This window comes from Caretta caretta, chromosome 7 (assembly GCF_965140235.1).
Source record: "Caretta caretta isolate rCarCar2 chromosome 7, rCarCar1.hap1, whole genome shotgun sequence".
Taxonomy (NCBI): domain Eukaryota; kingdom Metazoa; phylum Chordata; order Testudines; family Cheloniidae; genus Caretta; species Caretta caretta.
In genome coordinates, this window is record NC_134212.1 from 109,810,726 (window position 1) to 109,825,938 (window position 15,213).

Here is a 15,213-nt window from a genome sequence, read left to right on the forward strand (position 1 = left end):
AGTGGATAAAGGAGAATCAGTTGACATAATTTATTTAGACTTCCAAAAGGCCTTTAACCAGGTCCTTGACGAGAAGCTACTAAAGAAGTCAGCAGTCATGGGGTGAGAGGCAAAGTATTGTCATAGATCAAAAACTGGCTAGGAGACAGAAAGCAAAGAGTATGATCAAGTGGTCAGTGTTCATCAGGAGCTCAAGGTTCCATACGAGGTCTTGTTTAATATATTTATTAATGATCTAAAAAGGGGGGTGAGTACTGAAGTAGCAAAATTTGTAGAAACCACAAAGTTATTCAGGTTTCAGAGTAGCAGCCGTGTTAGTCTGTATTCGCAAAAAGAAAAGGAGTACTTGTGGCGCCGTAGAGACTAACCAGTTTATTTGAGCATAAGCTTTCGTGAGCTACAGCTCACTTCATCGGATGCAAGCTGTTATTCAGGTTAGTCAGGACCACAGAGGACTGTGAGGAACTTCAGAGAAACCTAAAGAAGGAAAGTGAACAGGGAACACAATGGCAAATTAAACTCAGTGTTGATTAATGCCAAGTAATGCACATTGAAGGAAAAATATTAAACTACTCTCACCTTACAGGGTTCTAAATGAACCCTATAAGCTCAAGAAAGGGACCCTAGGCATCAGTGTAGACAGCACAGTAAAGACTTCTGCTAAATGTGCAGCTGCAGTAAAAAAAAGCTAGTAAGTTAGAATGCATAAGGAATGGGAATAATACAAAGAATGTTATAATGCATTTATACAAATCAATGGTGTGGCCTCCCCCTGGAATACTGAGTATCACATCTCAAAAAAAGATATAAAGGGCATAGTACAACTCTCATATAGAGATTAAAAAGATTGGGATTTTTTACCTTAGAAAGGACATGCATAAGAGGGAGCATGACAAAAATATATAAAATAATTAACAAAGGAAGTAGATTTGGAATCACTGATCTCCCTGTCTCATACTTCAGGAACAAGGGGATGTTCAGTGAAATTAAAAGTTGGGAAATTCAAAATCGATTAAACAGTTTTTCACACAATGTGTAATTAGACTGTGAAACTCACCCCCACAGGAAGTTGTTGAGGACAAGAAGTTACCAAAATTCAAACCAGGTTTGGATATGGATAAAAGAATATATGGAGTTATAATTAATTATAAGAAAATTGGAAGGAATATTAAACTCTGCTTCAGGGTTTAGGTCAATCTCTAACTATGGGAGATCAGGGAGAGGCCTATCCCACATCTGTCTACTCTGTGGTTATTACACCTTCCTCTGACTCACCTAATATTGGCCACTCTGAGAGACCAGATGCTGGACTAGATGGACCGCAGGTCTGATCCAGTATGACAATTCCTATGTTCTATCTCTCCTTTTTTGAGAGTGGGGGTAAGAGGTGGAGAAAGAGAGCACTAGAACAACTACAGTGCTTATCAGAAGTCCTCCATTCCACACCTACCCTCTGTTTCAATTCCTCCTGCTCTTCCTGCAATTAACAGAAGCAATCATTTATTTCTGGTAAAATAACTATTTGAGAGACTGCTGGTTGCTTCCCGGCTCTCATCCTGTTATTAAACCACCATATTAAAATATATTGTTATGTATGTTGCACTTTAATTGTTTTGAGACTTTATATATGTTTTTGTGGCTGTACAATATTGAAACAATGAGAAAACATAAAAAGAAATCAACAATCGAAAGAAAACTTTATTCTTCCGTTAAAAAAGGAAAAATTCCATTAAAAATATAGCAAAACAAGAATAAATTGTCATCTCACCACCATAAATAGCCAGACTTCAGACCTGAGCCTTCCCCCTACTCTATGTTCTATATAGTTCTGGAAAATGTGCTCATGTTCAGGGAAGCCAGTGCCGGAAGGCTTTTATCTGGTGAGGTGTGCAAGTCTGGGCTCAAGAGTAAAATTTGTCATGTCATGTGTTTTCCTTGGTTTTGTGTTAGTATGTTATGTATAGAGCAACCTTAACTCACACAAAATTTGTTTTTCTGTATTCATTTCCCAGAACTTTTTTTTTTTTAGTTTAAGAACGGCTCTCCAACCTCCCAATGGCTAGTTTCACACAGCACTGAGCTCTAAAGTGATCAGCAAACTGATTCCTGAACTGGCTGAACAGTCTGATGAAGAACAGGCTCTTCAGCTTTAGTGGCTGTTGCTTTCATGAAGAGAGGGAGCTCCAGAGCTGGGTGAAACAACTTCACAAAGAATAAGACTCCTGCTGTGACAGCTGCTGCTTTGTCAAATATGCTGTTTTCCATTAAACTGTTTAACCGGTTCAAGAGCCACATTCATGAACCTGCTAAACAGCTTCACGGAGCTCTACAAGCCAACAACTACTACTAGTCCAGAGAGCATCCCAGTAATCCTGAAACTGTTCAGCTAATTCAGCAGCTGTGCTCAGCCAGGACATAAATCATGATCTCCCCCTCCTAAAAACAACTAAACCATGGACTCAGTCTGCTAGCTGTGATGTAAACCAACAACTATGATGTAAATCCCTAGTCCCCCCCCCCCCTCCCCATTTTTACTTAAGAAAACGTAACTTTGGAGAACCCCCCAAACTCTCACTAGATAATTATTATTTTTTTTTGGTTACTTTCTACAGATTGTAGTTTTTACGCTAGAGGAGCCTGGAAAATCATGACACTCAGGATGAAAAAAGAAAAGGAGGACTTGTGGCACCTTAGAGACTAACCAATTTATTTGAGCATGAGCTTTCGTGACAGCGCTCTACCCCCTCCGCTAGGGGGCAATTCTAGGCGGGACAGTTGCTCCCTGCCGGACTGTACCCTCCCCCCCGGCCCCCGGCAGCTGCACGTCAGGAGGAGGGATTTCCGGTTCTGGGCACGTCGGTGCGGGTGGGTCACGTGGTGCTCTCCCTTTCCGGCCCAGCAGGCTGTCTGGCTGGGCGTACGGAGCCATCCGCCGCCGCCGCCCTGTGAGGAGAAGCTGCTGCCCCCGCCGCCATCATGCCGGTGTATTTCCAGCGGCCCGAGAATGCCCTGAAGCGGGCGAACGGTGAGTGCGGGCGGGGCTCAGGGCCTGCCCCGCTCCCCTCCCCGGAACGTGTCCCCTCCGCGGCCCATTGTAGCTGGGTGGCGAAGGCCCCGGCCTAGGCCTGGCCTCGGCGCAGGGATCAGCAACCTGGGAGGCCAAGGCAGGGGCAGGGGCCTGGGCCGGGGGGCACGTTCAGCATTTCCCTCGCGTTGGGCCTCTCGCCCGCCCTCCCCCCCCCCCCCCGAGCAGCAGCAGACGGCGCCGCCGGGCTCCTCCCCCGTGTGGGGAGTCGCCGCCTCAGCGGGGCCCTACTCGGCCATGTGGCGCGGGCGCGATACGTGCGACAATAAACCCTCACGGCTGCCCTGCGCTGCCTGTGTCCGATTCCGAGCCGGGACGGCAACTGCCCCGATTCCGAGTCCGAGGCGCCTGGGGACGGCAACTGCCCCGGTTCTGTGCCGCACCGAATACGCTGCTGGCCCTCAGCCGATCTCATGTAAACGCCGCCTCTCACACGGCAGCATTTCCTAGACTGCACCTCCCAGTACTGCCGCAACAGCCACTGCCTCTGATGAAGCGAAGGGAAGGGAAGGGAAGCCGTCAGCTATTGTATAGCACACTGCCTGGCGCCAGGGGGAAGGCAGCTCAAGGGCACACGCCATTCAATTTCTCTGTACTGTAGCAGCATCTTGGCACATGAATCCATAATCAGACTCTGGAGACGCTCAGTAAAAGGACAGCCCCTGACTCTAAACATGCACAAATTAAGGTGTGACAGAGCGCTGCCAGATGGGTGAGACAACCAGTGTTACAGTAAAATGAGGAAAGTATTGGACATCGCACAGACCTGCCTAGCCAGTTGACAAACTGTTGTTTACACACAGTAGTGGCTGGGCAACTGACATGGTATTGATGCAGAGTGAACCGAACTTTGTTTATTAAAGGTGTTGTATGAGAGACCTCTGCACAATACACGGTGTAGAACTCTGTTTTTTTTCTCAGTACATTTGGCTGAATCGGTCCTGCTGGAATATGAGATATGTATATGTGGTCAACTACTTTCCCCATATTGTTCTTTACAGGCCCCATATTTAACAATCCACTTCTAGTTAACTGATGCTTATTTTATAGACAGCAAAAATATCAGTTATGAAACTCACTGTATAAACAGTAGTATGCTGGGACATATGCACACTCGGTTTTAAGGCTAATATCACTAAGGACTGCTGCTGAAGTACCCTATACCAGCTTCCAAGAACAAAGCCTGACTGGCTGTGGTTATCAACAGACTCCTACCAAATTGAATGTACAGATTTAACACTTTTTATCTTCAGTTTTAAATAGCCAGCAAAAACCATCTGAAGAGATGGTGTCTGCCTAAGGCTCTGATCCTGCTAGGTGTTGCCAGCTTCAAAACAGTAACGTGCAGATCTGGACCTAAAGGTAGCACAAAGTTATATTGGATGGTACATGGGGTTTGACATGGCACCTTAGGAGGTGGGAGTTGTGTTTTCATGTGGTCCTGAGTGCAGGTTTCTCTGTCACCTTAATAATGAAGGCTGGAATTGTCAAAGCTGCCTAAGGGAGTAGGCCACCTAACTCTTAGGGTCCTTTGAAAATCCTGTCCAAAAAGACTCTGCCCTCCAAAACAATGACTATAGTAATCTTTAAATTACATCTGTCTGAATGACAGACAAACTACCCAGGTTCTGTATTTCCTGCCCTCAAGATTCAGGTCAGTCTTTAGTTATTCATATAATCGCAAAGTGCATAGGCATCTGCCATGATTTTGAAAGCACTTCATAAATATTAATTAAACTTCACAATTTCATTATTTTGATTTTTATGGTACTTTACACAAATTTAAATAATACTGAACATGAAGATTTAAATCAACATTTATAGGACTGCCATGGTGAAATAATCCCCCAAAATGATCTTCATAACTCTGGGATATGGGGGAAAGGAAGATCTGGTGTTTGTATTTTGTATGTGATATATTGAAAAGTGGGTGGCTGTATTTCGCATTTGCTTCAGTTTGTGAATGGGCTCTACATATAGCCATATGTAGAGCATGTTCCAGTAATCTTATCGTAAAGAAACAAAGGCGTAGATAATTGTAGCAAGCTCTATGTCAAAAAAGGATATTTTTTCTGTCTAATCACAGATGGGGTAAAAATCGCAGTTGGCCACTGCCATTGATACGGTTTTTCCTATCCACGCACACAACTAAAACTCTCATTCAGGCTCTCATCATATCACATCTCAGTTATGGCATCATCCTTCTCTCTTGTCTTAACAAATATGGCACCCCTTTATCAAACGTAAGCTGCTTGTCTTCTTTTTCAAGGCTCTTCACAACCTATGCCGGTCCTACCTATTGTATTCACTAGCAAAATGACAACTCCCACTTCTGATTATGCCAGGCTCCATCACCCACACGTTATAGTCAACGGTCACCTTTGTACTTTCTCCCATGCTGCCCCTTATGCTTTGGAACAGCTTTCTGTACACATCCTCAAAGCTATCCCATTTTCCTCCTTCAGCTCTCTACTTAAAACTCTCCTCTGCCATAGTGCCAACAAAAACTTGACCAGTTAGGCCACTGGTGTGTCAAGACTACCACCAGTCACGCTGACTAATACTATCCTTGTACTCCCTTGTCTGTCCACCTTTTGTCTTACATTTAGACTGTAAATTCTTTTTGGCAGGGATTGTCTTTTTGTTCTGTTTATACAGTGCCTAGCACAATGGACTCCTGGCCCATGTCTGGGAGCCCTAGTGACTATGCATAATAACAGGTTTCAGAGTAGCAGCCCCGTGTTAGTCTGTATCCGTAAAAAGAAAAGGAGTACTTGTGGCACCTTAGAGCCTAACAAATTTATTAGAGCATAAGCCGATGAAGTGAGCTGTAGCTCACGAAAGCTTGTGCTCTAATAAATGTGTTAGTCTCTAAGGTGCCACAAGTACTCCTTTTCTTTCTAGTAACTATGGTAATACAAATATTTAATAATAAGACCTGAGAATTGAGAAATGGTAGAGAATTTAATATGGTTTCTAGTGAGAACTTGTATTGCAAATAGTGGACATGCTCCCTCAGGCAAGGGTGTTGCCCAGATTTTAAGAACATAAGAATGGCCAAACGGGGCCAAACCAAGCCCAGTATCTTCTGTTCTGATAATGGCCAATGCCAGATGCTTCAGAGGGAATGAACAGCAGGAAATCATCAAGTGATCCATCCTCTATTGTCCACCTCAACCTTCTAGCACTCAGAGCATGGGGTTGCATCAACATTTATCGGATCTGCTCATCTTGCCTAATAGCCATTGATGGACCTATCCCCCATAAATTTACCTAATTCTTTTTTTAACCCAATTATACTTTTGGCCTTCACAACATCCCTGGCAATGAGTTCCACAGGTTGACTGGGCGGTGTGTGAAGAAATACTTCCTTATGTTTGTTTTAAACTTGCTGCCTATTAATTTCATTGGGTGACCCCTGGTTCTTTTTTTATGTAAAAGAGTAAATAACACTAATTTTTTCCACACCGTTCATAATTTTATAGACCTCTATCATATCCCCCCTTAGTCATGTCTTTTCCAAGCCAAAAAAATCCATCTTTAATTCCTTCTCATATGCAAGCTGTTCCATACCCTTAATCGTTTTTGTTGTCTGTCTCTATACCTTTTCCACTTCTAATATATCTTTTTTTGGGATTGGGTGACCAAACTGCAGAATTTAAGGTGTGAATGTGGGATGGATTTATATAGTGGCATTATGATATTTTTGGTCTCATTATCTATCCCTTTCAAATGTTCCTAACATTCTTTTAGCTTTTTTGACTGCTGCTACATATTGAGTGGATGTTTTCGAAGAACTATCCACAGTGACTCCAAGATCCCTTTCTTGAGTGGTAAAAGCTAATTTAGACCCTGTCATTTTATATGCATGGTTGGGATTATGTTTTCCAATGTGCATTACTTTGCCTTTGTCAACATTGAATTCCATCTGCCATTTTGTTGCCCAGTCACCAAATTTTCTGACATGCCTCTGTAACTCTTTGCCGTCAGCTTTGAACTTTACTATCTTGAGTAATTTTGATTCATCTACAGATTTTGCAACCTCAGTGTTTACCTCTTTTTCCAGATCATTTATGAATATGTTGAACAGCACTGGTCCCAGTATAGATCTCTGGGGGACGCTGCTGTTTACCTCTCTCCATTGTGAAAACTGACCATTTATTCCTACCCTTTGTTTCCTATCTTTTAATCAGTTACTGATCCATGAGAGGCCCTTCCCTCTTACCCTATGATTGTATACTTTGCTTAAGAGCCTTTGGTGAGGGACTTTGTCAAAGGCTTTCTGAACGTCCAAGTACACTATATCCACTGGATTATCCTTATCCATGTGTGTGTTGACACTCTGAAAGAATTCTTGTAGATTGTTGAGACTTGATGCTCCTTTACAAAATCTGTGTTGACAGTTCCACAACAAATCAAGTTCATTTATGTCTGATAATTCTGTTCTTTACTACTTTTCAACCAGTTTGTCTGGTATTGAAGTTAGGCTTACTGATCTATGATTGCCAGGATTGTCTCTGGAGGCTTTTTTAAACATTGGTGTCACATTAGCTATCCTCCAGTCATCTGGTAGAGAAGCTGATATGGCTATGTACTTAGTAGTTCTGCAACATATTTGAGTTCCTTCAGGACGCTTGGGTGAATACTAGTGACTTATTACTGTTTAATTTATCAGCTTGTTCTAAAACCTCCTCTGACACCTCAATCTGGTACAGTTCCTCAGATTTGTAATCTAAAAGGGATGGCTTAGGTATGGGAATCTTCTTCACATCCTGTGCAGTGAAGATTGATACAAAGAATTCATTTAGCTTCTCCGCAATTATCTTACCTTCCTTAAGTGATCCTTTAGCTCCTTGATTGTCCAGTGGCTACACTAATTGTGTGGCAGGCTTCCTGTTTCTGATGTACCTAAAAAAAATGTTGCTGTTAGTTCTTGAGTCTTTTGCTAGTTTTCTAACATTATCTCTATCTTGTCAGGATCGAGCCTCAACCAACTCCCAGACTCTCATAGAAACTGGATCATTTGTTCCAGTCTACCAGCTGGGTCATATCCTATGAGAGGAGATAGTTCAGCCTTTGTATTAGATAGCTGATAGCTTCTTCATTTAGGTGATATAGTTGAAAAGAAAAAAATAGGATTTAAGGACGATGGGACAGAAAACAATAACACAAAGTAGGGTGTTTTGCATAGCCATTGAAGGATGAATAATTTAAATTTGGCTACATTTAGAATGATTAATCTTCCACATCTCAACTATAGTGACGTAGAAGGGCTGTGCTGCAATTTGGCCCTTCAGGAACTCTTTGGGTGCTCTTGCTTTTGTTAAATTACCTGATCTACTGTAAGAACTTGTCCTGCGTGAGCTTAATGCCTATGATTTGAGCTTTTAATTTTTAATTGTGTGCTGTAGTCAGCACTGAGAATCATGACTGGACAGACTAGCATTCTCACTGCAGGACTGAACTAGTCTGTCATGTTTGTTCTCATAGGTTAAAAACCTCCAGTTGAGCAGTAATTGACCCATGCGCTGTGTTCAGCAATAAGAACAACCTAAATTGTAAACTGTCTGTAGTTTTATTTAAAAACATCATGGTGAATTTAAAATTATGCTAAATGTCATGGGCTATCCAGATTTTGTAACACTGTAATTTATATACTGTTTTACCTACAGAGGGAGCAGTCAGTTCCTCTTGCGTGAAATGACTGCTCACATAAGCTAGCCTCCTAGCATTTAGTAGAGTGGTTCCAGAACTGAAATGCCCCTTTTGTTCTTGATTTATATTGTGGAAACCATTAGCCACATTATAACTTTATTTCCATTTTTAAGGTTCTGATCTCTTAAAAGATAAATACTGAATTCACATGTAACTTTCCCATCTTTCACCACTTTCTGACAGCTAGATGTTTTTTGAAGGTAACTCTGACTGTTAGACTGATACAGCAGGTGATGTGCTGCTCTGGCAGCTTGGATTTTCTTTTGCTCTTGTGTTACCACTTTGTCATTTCTTTGTTTCTCTGATCCCCTCCTCCATTGCCTCTGTCCTCACTTATTGTGGGGGATACCACCAGTTTTTAAGGATTTAGGAAAATACTGACCCCATTACAGTATTGTTTACCTCTACCTTTTACCTGATTTGTATTTCTTCCTCCTCTTTTCTGTCATCATTTTTTCTGTCCTCTTCATCCTCTCATCTCTTTTGCCTCCCTTTTCCAATTTTTTTTATTGCTGTTGCACAGTTTAAAAATGCCTTTTGTTAGTGCGTGTGTGTATCTTGGGAGTTTTGTGTGCTGCTCCAAAGTAGTTTGCTCCTGAATGGCTTGGTGCATTTCATGCTCCACTTTACACATGCTACAGGGAGGGCAAAATTGAGCCATGATTACAATGTGAGGTCCTTTTAATAACTGCAACCACTCAGCCTCTGCACTTGAGGGCTGGTAAGGGGTTAGCAGTCCCCCTTGATGGCATGATCCTTAAACCTGGGTGCATATATTTCCCTGTACATTATTAATAATACTTACATAGACCCTGATCCTGCATTTATAGCCAGAGAGGTAGACCTTTGCTTTGTGCCTGTATGGAACTCTGATGTCACTGAAGGACAGAGCCATAGGGTATGTCTACACTGCAGTGTAAGCCTGTGTCTACGGGACTCAAATTCACAGACTAGGTGTTTCAAAGCCCATGCTTAACTGTCCACACTTATTAGTAATCATGAGTTTAGAATTTCTGGTCTTGGGTCTCACACCAGCACTCATGTGTCCACACCGTACTGCACAAACCTGAGTCAAACCAGCCTATCCCAGGCTTCCTAGTACCCTCCCCAGCTGTAGCTCTTGGTTCATAGTGCACTGTGGGAAAACTTCACTCTCCACCCAGCAGCACTTTACTGGAAGTTGCCTCCGCCCACCAACACATCCAGCTGAGCTGTCTTTGGGTCTGTACCAGCGTCTGGAGCCAGTCTGGAGGTATCATTTAAAGAACTTGTACTGCTTGCGCTTTCACTTCAGGAAACAGGCAGAGCATCCATGAGATACTGGTGCACATTTGGGCAGTGTTTTCTGTGCTACCGAAGCACATCTAGAGGAGGAGAACAGTACAGACATGGCAAAGTCCAACTGGCAGATGTTTGCTTGTGGCTCTTGGTATAGCTGCTGATACTCCTTCTCAGGACTGGCGCCTCTGGAGCAGGACCATAAGCAGAAACTGGTGGGATCTTATCTTACGGACCTGGGATGACCAGCAGTTTGTCCAGAAGTTGTGCATGAAGAAAGTAACATTTCCAGAGCGCTGTGAACAGTTTGCACTAACCCTCCAGTATCAAGACACTCACATGAGGGAGGCCATGCTGGTCCAGAAGTGGTTTGCTATAACTATCTGGAAGTTAGCTACTCCTTATGCTGCAGGTCTGTTGCTAATCAGTTTGGTTTGGCAAGTTGACTATAGTAGCAGAAGTATCTGAGGCAGTATTGCATGTGATTTATCCAAAGGTAGTGGGCATAAACAATGTCCCTGAAATAATTGCTGGTTTTGAGAGAATAGTGTTTTCAAACTGCCCCAGGACCATTGATGGGACTAATGTTCCCATAGTTTACTCTCCTCAAGGAGCACAAGAGTACGTAAACTGCAGAAGGGTATTACTCCATTGTTATTCAGGGTCTTTTCGACCACAGAGACTGATCCGTGGAAAAGTGCATGATAATAGGGTTTTCTGCCAATTGGGAGTTTACCTTCATGGGCAGACTGGAACCTACCAGATGACATTGTCATACTGTTGTTCTAGGAGACTCGTGTGTGTTCTCTTTTGCCTGGAGTTATGAAAGAGTACTCTGATCACAGAGACGCTGGCAAAAAAAGGTTTAATTACCTGCTCAGTAGGTGTAGAATGGTGGTTGAATGTGCATTTGGTGCTGTTTACAGAATCGTTTGGAATCCTCTGCATTATTGTGGCTTGCTGTGCTCTTCACAAAGGTTGTGAAGCCACAGGCAAGCCATTTAATCTGAAGTGGATGTATGATAGTGATGGATTGGTGGACCAATACACTCCACCAGAAAGTGCACCTGTCACAACTGGTGCAGGATTCACTCGTGCAACAGAAATCAGGGATGCTTTGTGCACTCACATTATGAACTTGCATGGACCAATGGATGAAGGAGAATAATATGCTTCTGAATGCATCTGAATAGCAATATCAACAATAAACTAAGTATTATCACTGCGGGAGGGGTAGTGATTGTTATGAATTTTTAATTGAGGATGAGATAACTGCTTACAGTGTGGTAGTGGGGATGGTGGGTTTTATGCATTTTTACTTATGGATAAGATGAACTGTGGTTCTTACTTATGGATTTGAAAAGATGTTTTGAGATGTTTTGTCGTATACGACTTCCCAGTTATGCCTCCTCATGTTTTTTATCTTTATTCTTTTAAATATATATTTTATGCAGTTCATCTGTAGTGATAGTAATAAACTTTGTTATTGAATACAAAGGCTTTATTTGTCATTCTGCAATACAATCCTGTTAACAATATTAAAAGCCTTATAGGTAGGCCAGCTGCCATGAAATGACCAAAAGGGAAATTAAATAAAATCAAATGCATATACAAAGAGTGAACAGTGCAAAACCATGAAACTAGTGCAAAAAAATAAATAAATTGAAACTCTCCGACTTATGAGTGTCCCCTACCTCCCCATTCCTTGCCCTTCTAGGGCATGTTGTGTGCACTTGGAGCTGCATGGGGGTGGAGGACTGCACTGGGTACGTTTTCCCAGTCCAGCTAGCGTTCAGTGCTGGTTGCATGGGCCACAGAACCGTAGAATTGTCCAAAGAGTTCCTGGTTTGCAGGATATGGTGGCATGAAGGGGACTCAGGACATGGTGCTGGCTTAGCAGGTGCAGGTGAAGCCAGGAGCCTGCACTCTCTTCGCTGTTAGCAAGCAGCCTCTCAAATAGGTCTTTCTCTCAAGTGACATCCCTGCTCAAAGAACTGCACTGCAAGTATCTCCTCGCACTCTTTGAATCTCTTTGCCTTTCACTCTGTCGTGAATTCTTCTCCCTCTTGTACTGGTGGTTGCCCCTGTCCAGGATGTCTGCCAAGAGGTCATCTCAGACAAACATCCTCTTTGACTGCCTTTTGGCAGTGCGACACCCCAGGTTCCTGCTGGTCTGTGTCTGGCATGGAGAAGTAGAAAATATCAGCTTGAAAACAGAAATGAAACAGGGCTGTTTCAGTATTACAGAAGTCTATATCATCGCAGAAGTGGCTTTGGAATCTCCAGGACAAAAAAATGATACTCTGAAGGAGTTTTACAAAGTATTTGGAGAGCTTAAATTTTAGTTCCCAGATGCTCTGTGAACAGTAAGAGCTAGTATATGTAAAGCCTTCACGCACAACAGAAAGGTGAAATTTACAAATGATATATCTTTAAAAATTGCTGACCACTTCAGCTTGGGGTTGGGGGCAAGGGTATAAACCATGGAAGTAAACTTGCTGTGGTTTACTGCCTATAGTTTCACAATCCTTTCAGGCACTCAGTATTCTGGAAATTTCTGAATATTAAAGGTATATTCTGTTCCAGACTACTGGTGGCAAGCCAGCCATTTATGCTAAGGAGGTTTTCAATTTGCAGTGAGTGAGCAACACATCTATGAGTGGAAGGGGCTGGTGACCTGCAGAAGAGGGCCTAGAAAAATCACCCTGCTCTGAAATGTGACTACCCTTCTGGTGTTTATACTATGGGAAAAGTTTGCAGCACCCGGGATTGGATCAAAATTCATAGGGAAATGAACAGGGCTCCCACTGGCTGGGCTCCCATTGTTAGTTCCCCTCCCTCCCCTTAGGATATTTAGTAAAAGTCACAGGCTCCCATGAATTTTTGTTTATTGCCTGTGACCTGTCTGTGTCTTTTGCTAAAAATACCTGTGACAAAATCTTAACCTTAGTCATGAACCAGAAATCTCTCATTTGTATATTAATAACAGACATGGATACAGAAACTTACCAGGCCTCAGGCTGCTTCTGCCTTTTCTGTTTCTGCTGCTGGTTCTGTGGCAGGCTGCTCCTCTGGAAAGTCATCAAACAGCTCCTGTGAGCATGGCCCCGGATGTGCTGTAGCTGCTCTGGAGGCAAAGTGTCCACAGGGACTCGCATGAGCACCTGAGTCTCTTTGTAATAAGTGATCCGGTGGCTGCTGCCCTCCTTCTGGTGCTGTAATACAGTGCTTCTCAAGCTATCTGATGTGGGGGACCGGCATTTTTTTTTCCCAATGTGTGTGCAGACCGGCAATGGTCCGCGGACCACCACTTTGAGTAACACTTCTGTAGTAGATTCAGGGCGTCAGAAGGTCACCATCCTGGCTGATTGGTTGGCTCAGTGCTTGGTGCAGTTCCCAGCACCTGGTCAAAGTCCTCACAAAAGAGGCAGGATGAGTTCCCAGAGGTGCTGTTCTCATCCCTGGCTTTCTGATAGTCTGTCTGGATCTGCTCTCTGCATTGATCACCTATCCATTGAATCCCCAGCATGCCAGCTTTTCTGATATTTCTTGGTACATGTGGTCATTTCTACTATTCTTACTGGAGTCAGCTGTCTTGTTCACCTCACACCAAAGATGTACCAGAATCTGACTATGGTCCTGTGACCAGGTGTGCCAGCATGCTTGGCAAAGGACTACCTGTTCCTGGCCACAGCTAACACAGAAGGTGATTCAATCTGTTTTCAGTTCAGCAGTCAGAATAAAATGGAAGGATTAAACACAGAATATACTTGAATCAGGGGGGTTGCGTCAATTTCCTGTGGTTAATTTGCGAGACTTGGGATAGAAATGCCAGGAATCACTGGGTCATAGGATTGTGGGATAGCATGGGCAGACTCTCAGGACACAATGCTGAGAACCTGGTCCTGTTCTGACTTGTGTCCACACTGCAAAATGATAGTTTGGACTTGAGTCCCAGTGGGACTTCGGCACTGACCCCACCCCACTGCTGGGCTTTATGGCCTGGGTCCTGAAGGCGTACTGGCCTGAGTCAGGCAGATTTGTGTATGGACAAAAGGCAGGTTTGGGTTTGAACCTGAGTTTGAGCCCAGGCCTGTGTTGTAGTGTATACATGATTACATCAACTGATATTTTCACTCTGGTCAGTAAAATAAGATCAGCCAATAAAATGTGACCACTGGTTTACTTTGTTACAATTATTAATTCTAAATTACAGTGTGAAATATAGAAAATGTGTATCTTAAGTGGAAGAACTTTTGGTTTGCATATGTAATTGGTCTAATGAAGAGTTTATTTTCAGAATTTCTTGAGGTTGGCAAGAAACAACCTGCCCTCGATGTTCTTTATGATGTTATGAAAAGCAAAAAACATCGAACATGGCAAAAAATCCACGAGCCAATTATGCTGAAGTATCTGGAGCTCTGCGTGGACCTCCGCAAGAGCCACCTGGCAAAAGAAGGATTGTATCAGTACAAGAACATTTGCCAGCAGGTAGGAATTGGGAAATGTTAATTTTTTTTACCACCTGCAGCATGATGTACGTTAGAGTTGTATATTTAATAAATAATAACTTGATCTTAGATTTATGGTCTTATTCTATATAAGCCTACTTTAGATATTACCACCCTAATTAGAATATATGCTTACAATATTTGTTTCCCACTGTGTGGAGAAAGCCACTTCAGATGTTCTGCTCTTGATCTAGGTGAACATCAAATCCTTGGAGGATGTTGTTCGAGCCTATTTGAAACTAGCTGAAGAAAAAACTGAAGCTGCCAAGGAAGAGTCCCAGCAGATGGTGCTAGACATAGAAGACTTGGATAATATTCAAACTCCAGAGAGGTAGGAGGTCTTTTTTTCAATTGTAAGCCCTTGTAACAGTTTGTCTCTTTGGTGTGTTTACAGCACCTAGCACAAGGGTATCTTAATCCCCTATGGAGCCTCTGAGTGCTATCATAATATAAATACTTTCTACTACTGCTGAAGGCTATGCTTCTGCTGTCTTTTTAGATAGGACTTAATGTAGCTCTTACCAGTTGTACATTTTAAAAATAGATTTTCTATTTAACTTACAGGTCCTGGTTTTGGATTTGTGGTTAGGTTTGAGATAAGAGGTTTATCTTATTTATCTTAAA

The 15,213-nt window shown here is 42.7% G+C and overlaps 1 protein-coding gene across 1 annotated transcript in view; it reads left to right on the forward strand.

The window, feature by feature from the left end:
• The first annotated feature begins 2,867 nt into the window (after window positions 1-2,867).
• The window catches only part of EIF3A (eukaryotic translation initiation factor 3 subunit A), a 47,625-nt gene continuing 35,279 nt past the window's right edge, over window positions 2,868-15,213 (forward strand). Inside the window, exons 1-3 of the mRNA XM_048858239.2 lie at window positions 2,868-3,025; window positions 14,379-14,569; window positions 14,784-14,920. Coding sequence (XP_048714196.2) covers window positions 2,977-3,025; window positions 14,379-14,569; window positions 14,784-14,920 — 377 coding nt within the window. The 5' untranslated portion in view covers window positions 2,868-2,976. The remainder of the gene's footprint in view (window positions 3,026-14,378; window positions 14,570-14,783; window positions 14,921-15,213) is intronic.